Source organism: Apodemus sylvaticus, chromosome 23 (genome assembly GCF_947179515.1).
Source record: "Apodemus sylvaticus chromosome 23, mApoSyl1.1, whole genome shotgun sequence".
NCBI classification, from domain to species: Eukaryota; Metazoa; Chordata; class Mammalia; order Rodentia; family Muridae; genus Apodemus; species Apodemus sylvaticus.
Window position 1 is genome coordinate 49636424 of NC_067494.1, and position 20476 is coordinate 49656899.

The following is a 20476-nucleotide window of genomic DNA, read 5'->3' on the forward strand; positions in this document are numbered from 1 at the left end:
CAATTTAACAGGTAAAGACATTGTTAGTTCTGTATACAAGAGGAGCCCAGATTTGTTATTTTGAGTATTTGTGTAGTTTATAAGTTTGCTTTCTATTGCTATGGTAAGCATTCATCCATCATATACCTTCAGTCTATCAGGAGAAGAAGTCAGGGCGGGAACCTGGAGGCTGGGACTGAAACAGAGGCTGTGGAGGGAACCTGGAGGCTGGGACTGAAACAGAGGCTGTGGAGGGAACCTGGAGGCAGGGACTGAAACAGAGGCTGTGGAGGGAACCTGGAGGCTGGGACTGAAACAGAGGCTGTGGAGGGAACCTGGAGGCTGGGACTGAAACAGAGGCTGTGGAGGCTGCTGCTCTCCTGGCTCACAGGTTACCTGCCTTTCTACACCTTCCGTGCTGACACCACACGAATGGGCTGGGCCCTCCCACACGAGTGAGTCATCACTTAAGATGATGCCCACAGACTTGGCTATAGGCTATTTGATGGAGTAATTTTCTCCATTGAGGGTTCTTCTTCCCAGATGACTCTAGCTTGTGTTAAAGTGGCAAAAAAGTAACCAGGTACATATGTGCTCATTCACATGCTATCTTGGTCTGAATTATTCCAGTTGGTGTGTGCTATTAGAATTTATTTTCAGCACATGTGTATATATACATGTATATACATATATACATATGCATGTATGTATATGTATATATATGTAGTATAGTACTATGTATCCTATAGTGAGGTAGTCTACTCTGTCAGTACACATATTTGTATATATTTGTGTATTCTAGTGCCAACACATTTATAAAAGAAATTTTACTTTTTAAGTGATAAGTGGTACACATGTCACTTTTTTTGGGGGGGGGGTAATATTCTTTTTTATGTGTCTTAGGTTTTGGTTGCTATGATAAAAACACCAAGACCAAAGCAATTTACAGAAGGAAGGGTTTATTTGGGGCTTAACATTCCTGAGGGATAAAGAGTCCATCACTGTTACCGCAGGGAAGTGGGACAGTAGGCTGGCATGGCTCCTGGAGCAGAGAACTGGGAGCAGAGAGGCAAACTGGGAATAGCCCAGTTTTCAAATGTCACAGCTGGCTGCAGTGATACACTTCCTTCAGCAAGGACATACTTCCTACACCTACCTAAAGAGTGCCGCCTACTTAAACTAAGTATTCAAATGCACAAGATTCTGCAGGAGAATCTCATTCAAACCACTACTGGGTGTGGGTGTGGTCTGTCTGTCTGTATGTCTATGTTAGAGTTATAGTTAGCAAACTGAATGCTAACTCGCATAGCACATGAATCTTTACTAACTCAGTCAGACTTGAACCGTGAGCGAGCTCCTGACACTGGCCTTGCCCCTCTGCAGGACTCCTCTAGCAGCGAAGACTCAGATGACTCGTCCCGGGACGTCAGGAGGAGAAAGCACAACGAGTACGTGAGGTTTGGTGTTTTAGCTGACTTGTGTTGTGTTTTGTTTGTTCACTTGTTTTGGGGGCAGGGTTTCTCTGTGTAGCTCTGGCTGTGAGGACACTACATACAACTCACTCTGTAGACCATGCTGGCCTCAAACTCAGATCTGCCTGCCTCTGCCTCCTGAGTGCTGGGTTTAAAGTTGTGCACCACCATGCCTGGCTCATTCAGTTAACTTTGAATGCTAAGGAAATACTATGGTTTTGTATTTCTTCTTTTGTACATTTCCTTTCCAAAAGTAGTTTTTAAAATTCTTAGTTCATGGTGTTTTTGAAGTTAATTTAAACCACTACCAAAACATTTGTCTTTCTGTAGTCAGCTGACGTCTTTTATATGTTGTAACCTATGTCCTATGTGTTTGTAGATTAAAGATTGACTTTAAGTGCTATCAAAAGAACTACTTTCCAAATACATGCTACTTTCCAATTTTCTATAACTTGGGAGAAAGTCATGTAAGAGTGCAGGGTAATTGAGTGGCGTGGCTGTTGTGTTAATTACCCAATCAGCTCATGTACACATGGAGTTCACTTAGAACTCATACTCAGTACAGCTGCCACAGATTCTGACCCAGAAAGCAGATACAACACTCTCTTACATTAGGTCCACTCTACTGGTTTACGTCTTCATTCTTGTGTTTTGACCGAGCTTTTTCTATTTGTCGTGGGTATTGTGTTTATTTACTTTGTTCTAGGTGTATTTGGATTTAATATTTTTCTAACAGGTTTTATATGTTTATAAGATTCGTGTTTTGTAGTTTCTGAAAATTCTGTTTTTGTATCTTTGGTTATCTTCTGTTTTTCTTTCCCCTGTCTCTCATAGGGCATACCCATTACTTGGTGTATTTCGGATAATCTGGTTTTTTACTCTGTAAATCTTTTTGGTTTTTCAGGACAGGGTTTCTCTGTGTAACCCTGGCTGTCCTGGAACTCACTCTGCTCACCAGGCTGGCCTTGATCTTAGAAAATCCGCCTGCCTCTGCTTCCCAAGTGCTGGGATTAAAGGCGTGCGCCACCACTGCCCGGCTCACTCTGTGATCTTATTGTGCCCTATTTTGCCTTGCTCTCACTCTGCTGCATTGTTGTCTAATTTCCTGAGTTCTGTGTTACAGCTTTGTGTGCTTGTGTGTGTGGTGCTGGCTGTTCATATTCCAGAGAAGCACTGATAATCCAGCTTCCCTGTGTTCTGGTTTTCAGTGAAAACTATACTGTATTTTCAACTATGGTGTCTTCTCAGCTATTTATTTATATCTTTTATTGAGATGCTAAATCTCAATTAGCATGGTCATAAGAAAATAATAAAAGACAAGTACTTTGGGTTGATACATAGACTTGATTGGGTGTAAAAATTGAAAATGTATTTGGAAGAATTTTCCATGTTTCCAACATCGTGCCACTTTGAGGAGGAAGACCACAGGGTAGAATAATTGGCTTCTGCTATGTCTTACCATCTGATAGAATCATAATCTGGTTTTATGTGTGTTTGTTTACTGCATCATAGTCACAATTGATGTGATGTAAATTAAGCTTTTTTCCCCTAGAGAATATATATTATTAAAAATTACTTTAGAGGTTAGAAAGAAGCTTAATGATTAAGAGCACTGGCTGCTCTTCCAGAGAGCAGTAGTTTGGCTCCCAATGCCCACCCACATGGTGGCTAACAACTGTCTGTAAATCCAGACCCAGGCCATCTGACTCCCCTTCTGACTGCTGTTGGCACCAGGAATGCAGTTAGCGTATAGACCCATGCACATAAGGGATATGCTCCCCCATCTTCTGAGCCCATACTAGTTTGTTATGTTTCCAGGATACTACAGTCTAGATTCCTCTCCTAGGGAAGGGTCTTTCAGAGTCTGGAAACTCACCCAGATGTGCAGATGTTCACTTGTTCTGTACATACTTGCCTGGATTCTTTCTCTTGGACTGTTCAACAGTCCTGCTTTCCCACATGAAGCCAGAACAAGACACAGCAGGTGGGAGCCCCCGCCGAGAGCCCATGCCCATGGTGAGCGCAGCACAGCATGACCAGGTCACCTTGACATCTACCATGCTGAGCCTTTTAGATACTACAGTCTCTAAGAAAGTGAAGTGAGGAGTTAGAGTTCCTTTTGTTTTTTAAAAAAAATAGTATATATACATAAACCTGTAACCATTTGTTCACATAATATTTTTCACTTGGGGGTTAAGTGACCAGTAAAACCCTGGGGTTATAAGAGAAATCTTTGCAAAATACTTCTTGTTGTTATTCTGCTGATATTTACTATTTTCCAGTATGGCTCAAAGCAATGGTTTTCTTTGTATTCAGTGGGATATAATTTAGTTTTGACCATAATTAGGTTTTATTAGCAATATAAATTACTTATGTTATCTAAATAAAAACTGTTTATACACAGTGAAGACTGGCAGATGTCTGGGTCTGGATCTCCATCTCAGTCTGGTTCAGACTCAGAATCTGAGGAAGAGAGAGAGAAAAGCAGCTGTGATGGGACAGAGTCTGATTATGAGCCGAAAAACAAAGTCAGAAGCAGAAAGCCTCAGAATAGGTGAGTTGAGTACAGTGTTTTGATGCTAAAAATTGCCATTTAGAGATTTTTTTTTTTTTATCTTAGTGTCTGTAAAACACTTTTGCCTTCCCTTTCCCAGATCTAAGTCAAAAAATGGGAAAAAAATTCTTGGACAAAAAAAGCGACAGATTGATTCGTCTGAGGATGAAGATGACGAAGATTACGACAATGACAAACGCAGCTCTCGCCGCCAGGCCACTGTCAACGTGAGCTACAAGGAGGACGAGGAGATGAAAACTGACTCCGATGACCTGCTGGAGGTCTGCGGAGAGGACGTCCCACAGACGGAGGACGAGGAGTTCGAGACGATAGAAAGGTTTATGGATTGCAGAGTGGGCCGGAAAGGAGGTATGGCTGCAAGACCAGCTGCGTGCTTGTTGAGACATCATGGCGTGAACTGTCCTAGTGCCAGTCCTTGTGTTGTACATGTGCAAAGGCTTTTAACTCAATACAGAAAATGGTGTTTTTCTAACATTTAAAGTCATTTCTTTTTTAATACTTTAAACTTAAAGAGTTTTTGTTTTTTTGACCATCTCCCCTATGTCTTAAACATACAGGCTTCTTATTGCTTAATGTATCTGGAAAGTAAATTAATTAAAACAGCAATTTTCAAATTACTAGTTCACTACCCACTAATTGGGTGTGCTGTCGAGTATCCCATTTTTTTTTTAAATGGCTTATTGATTAGAAATTTTTACATTTCTTCAGTGTGCATGTCTTTGTGTATGCATGTGCTCCGACTCCCATGAGGCTGCTAGAGGACAACTTGGTGTGTGTTTGGTCTCTTTATCATGTTAAGTCCCGGGGATAGGACTCAGGTTGTCCATCTTCTGCCTGCTGAGCCATCATGGCCTGCTCCCCGGTTTTTTAAAACCTGAGAGGGATAGACTGATATAGGTGATTTTTAGTTTTAAAATTCTTAGTTATCTTTCATTTGTGACTTAATTTACCATAATTTTTTTTTGTATTTTAATAGTTTGGTTATTTAGTGAGTGGTTTATATATATATTTGAAGCTTTAAATTGGAAAGAAAATAGCCCTGTAACAGAATCAACATTGAGTTTGTCTTTTGCCTCTAGCTACTGGTGCTACTACAACCATTTATGCTATTGAAGCAGATGGTGACCCAAATGCAGGATTTGAAAAAAACAAGGAGCCAGGAGACATTCAGTATTTAATTAAGTGGAAAGGGTGGTCTCACATCCACAACACGTGGGAGACGGAGGAAACACTGAAGCAGCAGAACGTCAGAGGGATGAAAAAACTGGATAATTATAAGAAAAAAGATCAGGAGACAAAACGATGGTAAAGAGTCCTTTAAAATCTTTTTTATAGTTCAAGACTTGAGTTTCATAACTAAGAATAAAATAACAGCATAAAGTATTTCTAGTCTATATTTCATTTCAGGGCAAAAGTCTTTGGAATGGTCCAGTCTGAACATGTCTTTGATAAGAATAGCACAGACTGTCGTACAAAAATTTTTAAAATTAAAAGCTTATAATGTTGGTGAGGATGTTAGAACTCTTTGCCTAGAATGTGCAAGGTTCAGTCTCTAGCCTTACCATAAACAAAACAAAAAATAAAATAAAAAAAAGCAAAAGAAACAAAACAGAAAGAAAAAAACTACTGTTATACTCTATATATTGTTTACACCATTAAAAGGTACAATGGGAGCTTGTCAAACATAATTATCAGTAAGATAATGTAATTTAGAGCAAAATCTGAAGTCTGTTGTTGCTTTAAAAATTTTCAGGCTGAAAAATGCTTCTCCAGAAGATGTGGAATATTATAATTGCCAGCAAGAATTGACAGATGATCTACACAAACAGTATCAGATAGTGGAGCGCATAATTGGTTAGTGGTAAATACATGTGATAAGGCGTTATCTGTTTGGTATGTTTTTTGAGGTGGGATCTCATTCTGTTGTGCATTATGGTCTCGAGCTCTGAACCCATGCTCAGTTCCTGAGTAGCTGGGATTACAAGTTTGTACTCCCCAGCTTGTGTTCAGATTGTTCATCTTTACTTGAAATTATGTAAGCAAACAAGTTTACCTTTATACACAAAACCCAGTAGCTTGCTTTTACTAAAATATTGCAATGTAGATGACTAATTTTCCCTGTGTAGCCTTTACTGAGTATGCCTGTGATGTAATTAAATGAAATAAAATAAGTACCTGATTCATCTCACAGCTCATTCCAATCAGAAATCAGCAGCTGGTCTTCCTGATTATTATTGCAAATGGCAGGGCCTTCCATACTCTGAATGCAGCTGGGAGGACGGAGCTCTCATTTCCAAAAAGTTCCAGACACGCATCGATGAATATTTTAGCAGGAATCAGTCAAAAACGACACCTTTTAAAGATTGCAAAGTGAGTACTGACATTTTTAATTAATGCAAATGTGTGTGTTTTGTTTCAAGCCTATATGGAGCGTAGAATCTTGATATCATACAGGCTAAAAGAATACTTAGTTGGGTATGCCTTTTAGAGGAACTGAGATTTCTCTAGTGGCACTATGGTACAATAGGATAAATTGGTGGTAATGATTGTGTGGAGACTGAATAGAGAAAATTTCCTTGGAAATTGAAAGTATGTGCTTCGTTTACAAGTAGCAGAAATTGTTGCTGGAAGTTAGTGCTGAAACCAGGGCCTGAGACACTGTCTAGGGCCATCGTCCCTAAACTTTGGAAACTTAGGTAAAAATATTAGTGCTAGTTTTAAAGTCTAGATACTACTTTATTACAGTATTGAATTAAATTCATAGTGGTATTTTGAAAATCATATGGAATAGAAGTCTTATAAACTATAGTTGTTGATTGGAGCAGTGGTTATAAATGATTTTGACATTCCTTCCTTTTGAAGTACTTGACCTATGTATATTGTTGGGAACCAAATTTCCTCAGTAATTTTTTCCACCATAAAAGGCAAAACATTTTACTCTACATTCTTGTTAGAGTCATAGAAAATAGCCACGAACAAATGAATCATCAGATACATACATATATTTTTGTTTTGTTTGAGTGCTGGCATCTGGAAGATGTGGAATTTTATAGTTGCCAGCAAGCGCTTAGGAGTGGTGTACGTATCAGATAGAGGAGGGGAGAGGACTCAGCAGTTAATACCTTTGATGACGCTGTTATTTGTTGCTGTCTTGAGCTGGCCTTGAGCTCAGGCTCTGGATGCTTCATGTTTTCAGAAGTGCGACTTCTGGTCTCATCTGTTGAGTGGGCAGATTATGGGTCCGTACTAGAGTGCTTCACTTCTTATACATGTTGAATTATATAACCGCTGGAACTAATAACGAAAATGAACGTTAGTGTTTATGTTGAAAGATAGTCTAAAGGACATTCATCTTTTTGCATGATATCTTATATTCTGCATATTAATATTTATTCTGACCAAAGGTATTGAAACAAAGACCAAGATTTGTAGCTCTGAAGAAACAGCCATCCTATATTGGAGGACATGAGGGTTTAGAATTGAGAGACTATCAGCTGAATGGTTTAAACTGGCTTGCTCACTCTTGGTGCAAGTAAGTGTTTTCCGAGTTACCTGCTCACCCTGGGACAATGAGACCTCCCCCCCTTGTTTGCAGATCACCGAGGGGTGTCTAGGATTTCCACAAACTGAAACACTGCAGCAAAGCAGTATTTACTTGAGGTTTGATTTACTTGAGGTCTGATTTGTGGGCAGCACCACAGGTCTGCAGCAGGCATCAGAGAAATAGTTCCCTTTATTTTAATGCATTCAGTCAAACATGTCAGATTTGACTTAAGTCTTTTAAGTGGAGCCAGGGAGCAGAATGAAAGTCATAATTGTCAGTAAGAAGTGTTTTGAGAGTTTTTTGGATGGTTTCACATCTTTTACTTTTACAACCCTGACTTCAGAATCTTAATGGTTTCTTGACAGTGAGTCAGTCTGTCTCTGTCTCTCTGGCTGTCTTTCTCTTCCCCCTCCCTCCCTCCCTCCCTCCCTCCCTCCCTTCTTCCCTTCTTCCCTTCTTCCCTCCCTCCCTCCCTCCCTCCCTCCCTCCCTCCCTCCCTCCCTCCCTCCCTTCTTCCCTCCCTCCCTTCCTCCCTCCCTCCCTCCCTCCCTCCCTCTCTCCCTCCATCTTCACCCCCCCCCCATGCCTGTGTCACAGTGTGCAGATAGCCGCAGGTGGTAAAGGCATGGGCAGCCAGTTCTTCCTGCTGCCCTGTTGTCTTTTTACCGTGTGCAGTGCGGAGGCATGGATGGGATTACTGGTGACAGCAGAGAAGCTGAAGGAGTGAGGGCAGATTTTATAAATATATCATCCAGGGATGATTTCTGTTGATAAAGTTTGAGTTTAACTAATGTGATGATTGACATTCCTAAACGTTTTTATTCAAATGGGAAAATTGTATACGTTGTCATCCACACTTCCTGAAATATTTCCCCATTCCCTAGTTTTTGCTAATAACCACGTAGACCTCTGTCCTTTCCCAGCCTCCCCTCGACCCTGTTCTGAAGTCCTCAGTTCCTTCAGTTGTAGTTTAGCTATACGTTTCCACCTTTGTTCTTCCTAGCCACTTTTTTCTTACTGCCATATCTACAGTCTGCTTACTGCGGATAGATAAACTACAGTATTGGCTTTGTAATTAACTAAGAGTAGTAATATGAAATATTAAAGCAAAATCTGGCCTTAAATGTTACTTGCTATTCATCTTACCTTTCCTGTAATGTTAGTGATTATGTCTTTTGGTGAGGTTTTGTATTTATTGTATGTTGTTGATAGAAATAGTGTATTGCATAAAATACCTCTTATATATATCATTTTATATAACTTGATATAAACGGGAGACATAATATATGAAAACGATTCTTCACAAATTTACACCTTAACTGCGTACATGGATTTGCTTTTTAACATTGTAGAGGAAATAGTTGCATCCTTGCTGATGAAATGGGCCTTGGGAAAACGATACAGACGATCTCGTTTTTGAACTACCTGTTCCATGAGCATCAGTTGTACGGACCTTTTCTCCTGGTTGTCCCACTCTCCACCCTGACCTCCTGGCAGAGGGAGATTCAGACGTGGGCGTCTCAGATGAATGCTGTAGTTTATTTAGGTGACATTAACAGCAGAAACATGGTAAGTTGTTTTTCCATTAACTTAGTAGGCTATACAGATTTATCTTTGAGGATAAGTGTGTGGTTTGGTTTTGTATGTGTGTGTGTTCATATTCTTAATTCTATCACATAACTTGCTACAAAGAAGTGCCTAGCACGTGCTTAATTGGTTATAATAAAAATCAAGCTATGGGGCTGGTGGGATGCCTCAGTGGGTAAAGGGATTGTCACCTAGCCCAACAACCTGTGTGTGTTTCATTCCTTAAATTGTTCTTTGACCTCCATACGTATACAGGTTTACACAAACGCAATAAATTAATAAATAAATGTAATAAATTTAAAAGTTCATGCTTGGTTCAAGTGTAGTTGGATATATATATGTATGTATACATCTATATATATATATATATATATATGTGTGTGTGTGTTGTATGTACATATAAACATAAACACATACATATTCCCCTACACCTCTTTTTGAGGTCCAGGATAGCTTTGAACTCAAAATCCTCTTGTTTCAGCTTCTCATGTGTTGGCATTATAGACATGTGCCACACACACATACACAAGCACATGTATACATGCACATATTAGATATGTATGAATTATATTTTTTCTTCTATGGGAAAATTCAAATATTCATGAGAATAGTTCTCAGAATACAATGAACATTTGTTAAATTCCTTTCCAAAGTTTTAAAATATTAAATGGTTGTTAATCTTGTTTTGTGTGTGTGTGTGTGTGTGTGTGTGTGTGTGTGTAAAATCTCCTTACAGTTAGGTGAGATGGAGCTTAGATGGCATGTTTTATCCATAAATATTACTAAGCAAATTGTTTTACAACAAATCTTTCTTTAGTGAATGTAATAAAATTAGGCTTGTTGCATTTTTTTAATGGGATATCAGTTCTGCATGCCGTGTCCAATTCTATAAAGAGCTATTAACTTTTTATTACATCTTTTTTGTGTGTGTATCTTAGATGGCTTTTAATTCATTTTAGATATTTAAGTAGAACTATATAATTAGTTTGATGCTTCGTTTAACCTTTTCCTTAAAAATCTCATAATAGATAAGAACTCATGAATGGATGCATCCCCAGACCAAACGGTTAAAATTTAATATACTTTTAACAACGTATGAAATTTTATTGAAGGATAAGGTATGTGTTACTTGTGTTAGTGTTTTCTGCTCACAGTTTTCCTGTATTATGTGTTGTGGGTCAGAATGAAGGGATATTTAAGTCATAGAAGATCTGCAAACTGTAGCTTTGAGTCTTTTAAAAAAATTTTTTGTTTTCTACTTTTCTAAGTGGCCCTTGAGCTAAGAGTGAATTTTGTATTTTAGAAAGATGTCAGAGGATTTCTTTACAGGGTGATATGGAAGGGTGTGATAGAGCACATTGGTCTGCAAAGTCAAATATTTCTCATCGCATTTTTTAGAAAAAGCTTACGAATTCTTACTTAAGTGGAGGTTAGTTGTTAGCGTCTGTTATGTCTAATATTTAAAAAATTGAGAAAGAGGCCTGTCTCAGTTTCTGTTAATATTTACTGTGATAAAACACTGACCAAAGCAACTTAGGGGAGGGAAGAATTCATTTGACCTTCATCGTCATGGTTATGATGAAGGAAATCAGGCAGAAAGCAGGCGGGAGGGGCCACTTGCTTGCCTGCTCTCAGTTCATGTCAGTTAGCATTCATATGCAGTGCAGGGTCACCTAGTAGGGCTGGCAGTAGGGGTGGTGCTGGCTACGGTGGCCTTAGCCTTCTGTAGTCGTTAACAATCAAGGCACGGCAGTCGGTCAGTCTGCTGAGGCTTCTCTCAGATAACACTGGTGTATCGTGTTGACCAGTACAGTGCCTAACTGTCAGTGAAACTTAGATCAAAGTCCTTATAATGGACTGTCTCACTTAATTCTTACATCTACTTTGCTATTCTTTCTTTATTGAAAAGCCAGTTTCTTTAGAGCTTCATGATCACGTCTAATGTCACACAGCTGTTAACAGCAGAATCAGGCCTGCCTTTATTTCACGTCACCAGAGACCTAAATTTAAGTATTAGAAACCTGGGTTTTGTAGAAGTCATACGTACTTGAAGTATGATACTGTTTCAAGTTGACATTCTTAAGAGATCTTTGCTGGATTTAGACTGAAAATCTTGTGTACAATTCTGAGTAGGTGGTACCAGCTTCCTTCCTTTTTGGCTCATTGTGTAAGCTAGTATAGACTGATAGTCTCTATTTTCTAGTAGTGAAATTAATAATTGAAGAAATTTTATTTTGTGTGATGAATTGCTTGATTTGAGGATTCCAGTTCAGTCATGAAATTTTTATTTTTTGTTTTGGTTCTTCAGGACAGTGTTTTCTCTGGACTACTCTGATAGTTCTGGAACTCTCCAGACCAGGGTGGTCTTGTACTCAGAGATCTACCTACCTCAGCCTCCCAAGTGCTGAGATGAAAATGGTAGTTTCTGATTTTTAATTTACCTCATTTTAGTAATCATAGGTTCAAATCAAATGAAAAAGTTAAATTTGAATTCTTATTCCTCTAAATATACTGTCTTTTTTTATTCATTTTAAGGCATTCCTTGGTGGTCTGAACTGGGCATTTATAGGTGTTGATGAAGCACATCGATTGAAAAATGATGATTCCCTTCTGTATAAAACTTTAATTGATTTTAAATCTAATCACCGTCTCCTAATCACTGGAACTCCTCTACAGAACTCCCTGAAAGAGCTCTGGTCATTGCTGCATTTCATTATGCCAGAGAAGTAAGACAACATGTGCTTTTGTTCATAGTTTTATGTGCTTAGATTCAGTTGGGAAAAAAAGTTTAGGGAATTGAATTCATGATTTAAATGACATTGGGTCACAGATCATTAAAAATGGAAAAAAATGGGATGGAATTAATTTTGGATTTCTAAGTTTAGAAATTTTAATTCTATAAAATCATCAGAGTATACATTAAAACTGTTTGTGTGCATGAATGCTTTGCCTCCATGTATGTGTATGTACCGTGTATGTGAAGTAGTAGTTATACCCAGAGACTGCTAGTAATCCGATGTTTGTAAACTAGACCAGAAAGTTCATTTGTCCTAGGTCACATATGCATTCTTTTTTCAGTATGTCTTGAACTTTACATGGTAGTTTTGAGAAATATTTTAGTGATAATTGTGCCCTTGAAGAACAATCATTATAGTGTACTCATATTTAATCTTCTTGGTGCCGTTCTGCAGGACGAGCCTAGTATATCATATGCTATAGGGAGCAGTCTGCCACGACCTGCCTCTCCCGCCCTCAGTTTACTTTTTGTTTGGAGGTGGGGGTCTCCCTAAATTGCCCAGGTTGGCCTTGGATATATACTCTGTAGCTCAGGTTGGATCATATATGCCCACTCATCTATGCATATAGATAACATATATAGTCATATAATTGTGTGTGTGTAGGAGGAACTTTTTGGGTGGGAGACTTCGAGGTGACTAATTTCAGCTTGTATATTTTGCTCATCTTCAGTGACTGTTCCTTAAACTGTTTTGAAGGTTTTCTTCTTGGGAAGACTTTGAAGAAGAACATGGCAAAGGCAGGGAGTATGGCTACGCCAGCCTCCACAAGGAGCTCGAGCCCTTTCTGCTACGCAGAGTTAAGAAAGATGTGGAAAAGTCTCTTCCTGCCAAGGTTGAGCAGATTTTAAGAATGGAAATGAGTGCTTTACAGAAACAATATTACAAGTAAGCCTAAAGAGAACCCGGAATTCAGAGTTAACCGTCCTCCTCGTCGTGGGCTTCGCCTGCTCATAGACAGGCTCTAGAGTGGGAACCGCTCACTTCACGCAGGGTTAAAACAGGTTTTATTCTGTGGCTAATTAGCAGGGAGCTCTAGTGCTGGGTCCAAGATTAAATCCTTGTCTTAAAAGACTGACTTTCATGTGTGTGAGTCCTGGCTTGCATGCATTTGTGTACCACGTACATGCCTGGTATCTGGTGCACAGGCCAGAGTCGAGCACAGGAGCCTCCGGAACCCAAGTTCGTCACAGACCCAAGATGAGGCCCTCTGCCAGGGCAACAAGTGCTCTTGACCTGCGAGCCACCTCCCCTGCTCCCTCCCACACCAGGCTCGTCAAGTGTCTTCATGTGTTCTTCTAGTCACACGTTAACTTTTAACAAGCCTGCTAGGTCCAGCAGCTCTGGTAACTGACAGAGCTGAGGAAACCGTAGACAGAGGTTTAGCTGTTCCTCCCTTTTCTGCAGAACACAAACAAGTTATATTTTGTCTAAGTTCCTTGTCAAGTTTATATAGTAACTTTTCAAAGGATAAAATTAAAAATATGTCCTAACATCTATTCTGATATTTACTTGTACAAGGAAATACATTGGTGACTATATTTGGAATCTTAAAAGTTAAATTTTCTGGTGAGAATCTGTAAGTACCATGCACTTAGAAGTGGGGTTATTGTGGCTGTCGAGGTGCATGCTCTGGTCTCAGCTCTTGCAGATGGTCAGGGCTTGAGGTTGCAGATGTGTCCAGAGCTGGAGTGAGTCCAGGCAACCCTGGACTGGAGGGTGTGGCCCTGCCTCAAAAACATCCCAAGCCCCTGTGACTTAAGTTTGAGTTTATTACTACTCTAGTTCCTTCTATTTCTTCTCAAACATGCCAGAGGTATTTTTTCTTAACTAATAATTTTTAAAAGATACTATTACCCATCTTAAAATTTTAACTTTTTTAAAAATTTTTTAAAGATTTATTTTATTTTATGTGAGTGCACTGCAGCTGTCTTCAGACACACCAGAAGAGGGCATCAGACCCCATTACAGACTGTTGTGAACCACCATGTGGTTGCTGGGAATTGAACTCAGGGCCTCTGGAAGAGCAGTAGCAGTCGGTGTTCTTAAGCACTGAACCATCTCTCTAGCCATTAACATTTTTTTGATGTGAATGTTCAGTAAAGCTTTTGCTATGTTGCCTCAAACTTTAAATTTTGCTTATGTCAGAAATGAATATTACGTCTCTGTGATAATTAAGTGCCTCATTTGTAGGTGCTGTCCCCCTTGAAACTCCTTTGATAAAGAAACCATTTTCTGAATAAATTTTTCTAGTATATTTTTCTGGAATGTTTAAAAATATTCTTTTTATTTCCTGTAGATCAAGTGCTTGTTTAGATATGAGTCTTTGTTTATAGAGAGAATGTTTTATAATGGAAAAGAGTAATATTAAGTATTTTTTTGTTGTGTGTGTGGAAAATGGAAAATTAGGAGAATTTTAAAATGGAAAAGAATTGGAACAGTTAAAAGGAGACAGATATAACCTCTATAACTTCTGGGTACTATTTTGTGGTTACTATGGTAATAAAATGTGGTTTTAAATGTTGTATGGACCTCCTGCAGGGGTAGGGATGGGTGGAAAACACAGTCCTGACTGGTATCCAAATTAGCCTTGAATGATAGCCATAAATATGTGTAAAAAGTGTTAGAGTATCTTGTACAGAAACACAGAGCCATTCTGAGTAGAGTAAACTGAGCTTTGAGCCTGGGATACTTCCTTCAAAATCAAGCATTGCATATGCACATGGACTTGTGTTTGCTTCTTAGTCAAGTCAGGCAAATGCCAAGCAACCAGTAGAAAAGAAAGGTAACAGAATACCTAGGTATTTTGGGATTTTTAATTCTATTCAAAAGGTAAATTTGCGAGAAAGGATGTTAATAATAGGTAATTAAAGTAGGTTTTGAAGAGAAGAATTGTATGTGGTTTGAAGTGTTTTTCAAGTTGTATGGGTTTACATAATTGCAACTTAGAGAGGACAGTATGACTAAAACTGGGTATTCTCATGAGACTCTGTGGAAAAGATGTGGTTCTAATTACTTGTCTGATGGAATGCAATTTCTAAGAAGATTGATACTGTGGACCACTCCACAAAACTCAAGGAAAGGATTAATGTATTTATTATACTACATAAAGCCTTTGTATGTGGTTGATGGATCAGACAAGTTATGTGTACCTTTAAAGTCTTACTGTGAGGTTCAGTCCATCCTGTCTGTAACCATGAGCTGCAGAATGGTGACGTTTTGATTTGGTCCTAGGGTTGTTTTTAAGCTTCCAGAATTTATCTTTGTGATCTGCTGAATATTGTTTATATGACTTTTGTTTTTGAAGATGGATTTTAACTAGGAATTACAAAGCCCTCAGCAAAGGTTCCAAGGGCAGTACCTCAGGCTTTTTGAACATTATGATGGAGCTAAAGAAATGTTGTAACCATTGCTACCTCATTAAACCACCAGATAATAATGAATTCTATAATAAACAGGAGGCCTTACAAGTAAGAATTTTTAACTATTTCTTTTGGTAAAGCAGAATTCTAAGAATATGTATTTCAGTTTTAAAAATAGTACAGTAATTTAATATATTCATTGGAAGTTCTCTTTGGCTAATATTTCATTTAGATAGTGGTCTTGTTATTATTTGTATTTATGAAAGCTTTTAAGATTATAACTTAGAAACATAGTCTTTCAAGCCAGTGGGTTGTAGCGATTTATCAGACAAAATCTATTAGTGTGTTATAGATTGTGATCTGGCTGAATCTGACTGCAGATGGCGGCCTCAAAGGAGGGCTTGCCTCCATAGATGTTACCCCTCTGTTACTGCTGAGAGGCAGCTCAGATGTGAAGACACACTTGGAATTCAGTCACAGTAGTTCATTGAGGGGTGAGGATCCCTGAATTAAGAAAGAATATGTTTGCTTGCTCTTTAAAGAATTATTTGTTTAGTTGCTGTTTTGTTTTTAATGTATGTTTGTTTTTGCTAAGTCTTGTAGAATAGTGTAAGAGCTAGCAAGTAGAATGATACAGTAAAAATAATAGTCTAGTTATGCATGGTTAGGGTGGGTTTAATTTATGTAATAGAATAAAGTGGGAGAAGTCTTAGACATTTTTGAAAGCCAAAGTAAGTTTCTCGTCAGCATTGTGACAGGCTTAAATTAAATTGGAAGTAGTTGGAGCAACTGTGATGTTAAGTGGACTCTACTGTTTGCTGTGTGGCCACACTGTAAAACTTGTGCTCTGTTGTCTCCTTAGCACTTAATCCGTAGCAGCGGCAAACTCATTCTTCTAGACAAGCTGTTGATTCGACTGAGAGAAAGAGGCAACCGAGTGCTCATTTTCTCTCAGATGGTGCGGATGTTAGATATACTTGCAGAATATTTGAAGTACCGCCAATTCCCCTTTCAAGTAAGCATTTCCTTGTTTTATGTTTCATTGTATTCTTGGGCTTATTTTATTGAGTTACTTTTGAGATTATTTTGCATATAAATTATATTTCTCTTAAATATACTTAGAGAATCTTTTGTTACTTTTCTAAGAGTTTCATTTTTTCTCTAAATTCTATTTTAATTTTGTTTTTATGTTGTGTGTTATTAAAAGCTGGACTATAATGTGTCCCTATGCTAAGATGGGTCTGAAGGGCAGGCTTTGTGAGTTAAGATGAAGTCTGTGGAAGGAGAAGCTGTCCTTGGATACATGCAGGCTGCTGGCGGCTCTAATGCTCTGTGTGCTGTGGGCAGCCTTTTCTGTGGTTTGCCGAGGCAAAGCTGAGCAGGACTCGGATAGGGCAAGCTGACATCCGGTTACTGGGGCTTGAGAGTGAGGCCCATTCAGTGGGCTGACAGCCTGTACTGATGAGGGCTTTAGTACTAGAGTCAGGTTCTAGTCTCAGTACATTGCGCCTAATAATGCTTTATTTCTTTTTCATTATTTTTGTGTTTATGTGTGTGTTTCTGCGTGTCAGTCTGCAGATGTGAGTGTGTGGTGTGTGTGCATGTATGTGCATGTGTGCATGCGTGTTCGTGCTTCGGTGCTCTTGTGGAGGTCAGAGAACAATTTGTGGAGTCAGTTCTTCAACATTCGTGTGGGCTCCAGGTTGGACTCAGGTCCCCAGGCTTGCTTTTTTACCTCTGTCTTACTGGCCTCTTGAAACAGTCCCAGGAACATAGCTGATGTTCCGTGTACATGACATGCTTATGCAAGCAGGAGAATTACTCTGAGCATTAGTGTACAGAGTTTCTGCTCTGTTGAAGCTCACTACACTGTGCATATAGTGTACTATGCACTTTCAAACTATACATATAGTTTTAAAGTAGAAATACTATACTTTTATGTGTTGATGAAATTAAGAAGCACAGTAATGTCCGGGAACAGAATAGTAGCCTTATCCGAATTAAAAGCCATGTGCACACATCATCAAGTGGAAAGCTGCGGAAAGACGTCTGAAGGCTCCAGTCCGTGGCCCGGCTTCTGTCATTCCCACAGCGCCGTCCAGAGGGAAATAGTTTATGTTTACTGAAGCCATGCCCCAGTAAATGGTGCATAGGTTTTATTAATTGTAATTTGTATTTTAATGGAAAAGAAACATGATTTTTTTTTTTTCCCAGGCTTGGACCTTTTCATTTGGGAGAAAGCTTAGAGCACTTTTCTCAAACTACTGAAAATTATTTCCTTAAAATGTTTTTCTTGGGACTGGAGAGATAGAAAATAGAAGCAAATACTTTGGGTGGCTTACACACACAGAAAAGAGTGTAGGATCCAGCTTCATGGGATCCTGCACGGGCTTCTGGCTTCTGAGGGAATTTGCATGCACATGTGCACATATACATATGAACAAAAATAAAATAAAATAACCAGTTTTTAGAGTTAAAAGTATGATATAATATAGAAACATGAGTAAAATTCCCCAATTCCCTTTCTTCTATAACTCAGGCTGTCTTTGAACTCACCATGTTCATGGATCACATCACTTCCGACTCTGAAGTACTAGGGCATTTGCAGTCATGCTTGGTTTGTATGGTGCTGTGGAGTGGGTTGAGCGAGTGGTGCAGGAGGGCTGAGTAGTCTACAAACTAGCTATACAGCACCTCTTCCTTCTACTTTTTAGATGATGGTTTTGTTCAGGGCGGCTTTGAACATGATCCGATCTTCCCACTGCTGCTGCCGAAGGTGCTCCAGAGGCTCAGGCTATTGAAAAACCTGGGCTGGGGCCTAGCGAGTGCCCCGCTCAGCAGGGGGAACACTTGCTGCTCTGCAGGGGGAGCACTTGCTGCTCTGCAGGGGGAGCACTTGCTGCTCTGCAGGGGGAGCACTTGCTGCTCTGAAGGGGGAGCACTTGCTGCTCTGAAGGAGGACCTGAGTTCGGCTGCTATGCTAGCACATGTCATTTGTCCTTCCAGCTGATCTGCTGTCCTTAAAGGACACACACACAATTAAAAATAAAAATAAACTTTAAAAATTATGTCTTTAACATATATCTCTTCATTTTCCAGCATTTTAACAGTAGTAAAGTATCGAGGTCTGGGAACAGAATGGGAACCTTGCATGCTACAGGGACAAGAGAGGGAATCTGAATGGCTGGTAGACTGGTGGTGACAGATTTAGCAGATATAAAGAAGCAGAGTAGTAAGCCATCAGTGTGAAGGGTTAGATGCTCACTAGCCTGTATTTTAGACACTATGAATTTAGGAATTATTAATAGCAATTCTGTGAGTGGAAGCAGGGGGGGCTTGCTGAGCTTTAGACTTCGCATTTCTTTTCCTTTTTTCTTTCTGAAAAACTTTTTTTTGGGAGAATTCCATAAGCATTAGGAAAATATATAAAATGGCACACTACTGTTGACAATGAAAAAAACAGCATTTCATCACTTCAAGGTTTATAAGTTAAAAAAAAAAGATTCAGATACAACAACAAAAAATGTTTAGATATTTTAGCAAGAATCACCTTGTGGACCATAATCATATTTAAGCCCCTGACTTATGTTAATGGAAGAGATTCACACTGCATCTAGTTACTATCCTATTTCTAAGCATAATCAGCTACACTTTGCATTTCTTAAGCAGTCATTACTCCGAATAATGGTTGACATGTATGTTAATTGTTAGAGCTATTTTTGTTCTAATAGTACTTAGTGATTTTAGTTAACATTTGAATGTGGTTTGTGAAGTATTTTCATTTGCTCTGTTCTAGAGATTAGATGGATCAATAAAAGGGGAGCTGAGGAGACAGGCTCTAGATCATTTCAATGCCGAGGGCTCAGAGGTATGGATTCCTTTAACATTATATGTCTTTTCTTTTTTAAAAGTTGGTGCTGGTCTGCTTTTATTAGCATTTAGGTTTATATTATATGTTAAATTTGATCTGTCAGTATTTCAACATATTACAGTTAATTTACTTCAATATAAATTAGTCATTTATCATTAGATTTTGTGTGACTTGTATTTGTTAAGAAAAAAAAATTACTGCCACATCCCAACCTTTCCTTTTTTTTGGTATAGAATAGTTTATTCAGGGCATGGCGAGGGGACTTGAGAGGATGAGAGGCAGAGAAAGGCAGAGAGAAGGTGAGGGGGAGGGGGGAAAGAGAGAGAGAGAGACAGACAGACAGACATACACACACACACACACACACACACACACACACACACACACACACACACACTGGCCATGAGCATGTAGTGGGGGGGAGGAAAGAGCAAGCGAGCAAGAGACCAAGAATGGCGGCGGAGAGCAGGCGCCCCTTCCTGTTTGTATTTGAAGTACTATGTTGAGCTTTACCTTTGTTCTTACTGCATGGCTTTTTGTTTTGAGATCTTGCTGATGACCCCTCACAAAGATTTGTGCATCAGTTACTCTTGTTGTTGTTTACACTGTGAAGGCTCACACCCAGAGCCTTGTGCTGCTGCTAGGCCCGTGCACTTCCACATGAACCTTGCCTTTCAATTTAATAATATCACTAACAAAGCCCGTTATGAAAAAGTTCATAAAGTCAGTTGTGAAATGACAGTCAGGTTGGGCACGGCTTAGATGTGAAAGTTCGTACATTTGACATCCCTTGCAGGACTTCTGCTTTCTGCTGTCCACGCGGGCTGGGGGTTTGGGCATTAACTTGGCTTCTGCCGACACTGTCGTTATATTCGACTCCGACTGGAATCCACAGAACGATCTGCAGGCTCAGGCAAGAGCTCATCGAATTGGGCAGAAGAAACAGGTATTTTAATTTTTTACATGACTGTTTATTGTATTTTCCTAAGAACTGCTGTGTAAAACTTGACAGGGATAATGGAAAAGTCACGAGGCCCAATCCTGCCATCTTTGATGAGCAACTGGAACCCAGCAGGGACAGAATGGAGAGAGCCTTAGAGCAGGGTCTGCACTCCGTTGAGAGTGTGACTAGAGTGACTGTCGCCTGTTCATATAAGAGCGTCATTTGTTGGCATGCTTTCTCACTTTGGCAGTTTACGTAGGGTACACACGCTCCTCTGCACACGAGAGCCAGTCCCTTCTGACAAGTTTTGTACAACTATCTGCTGCTATTTGAACACAACAAGGACGG

General features: G+C 39.3%; 1 protein-coding gene across 1 annotated transcript in view; it reads left to right on the plus strand.

Moving 5' to 3' along the window:
• Positions 1 to 20476, plus strand: part of Chd1 (chromodomain helicase DNA binding protein 1) — a 62651-nt gene that overhangs the window by 19183 nt on the left and 22992 nt on the right. The window contains exons 5-19 of the mRNA XM_052170034.1: positions 1363 to 1427; positions 3856 to 4005; positions 4106 to 4374; positions 5106 to 5331; positions 5780 to 5880; positions 6218 to 6396; positions 7431 to 7558; positions 8923 to 9139; positions 10186 to 10275; positions 11693 to 11883; positions 12652 to 12840; positions 15260 to 15422; positions 16177 to 16329; positions 19111 to 19182; positions 19982 to 20131. Coding sequence (XP_052025994.1) covers positions 1363 to 1427; positions 3856 to 4005; positions 4106 to 4374; positions 5106 to 5331; positions 5780 to 5880; positions 6218 to 6396; positions 7431 to 7558; positions 8923 to 9139; positions 10186 to 10275; positions 11693 to 11883; positions 12652 to 12840; positions 15260 to 15422; positions 16177 to 16329; positions 19111 to 19182; positions 19982 to 20131 — 2343 coding nt within the window. The remainder of the gene's footprint in view (positions 1 to 1362; positions 1428 to 3855; positions 4006 to 4105; positions 4375 to 5105; positions 5332 to 5779; positions 5881 to 6217; positions 6397 to 7430; positions 7559 to 8922; positions 9140 to 10185; positions 10276 to 11692; positions 11884 to 12651; positions 12841 to 15259; positions 15423 to 16176; positions 16330 to 19110; positions 19183 to 19981; positions 20132 to 20476) is intronic.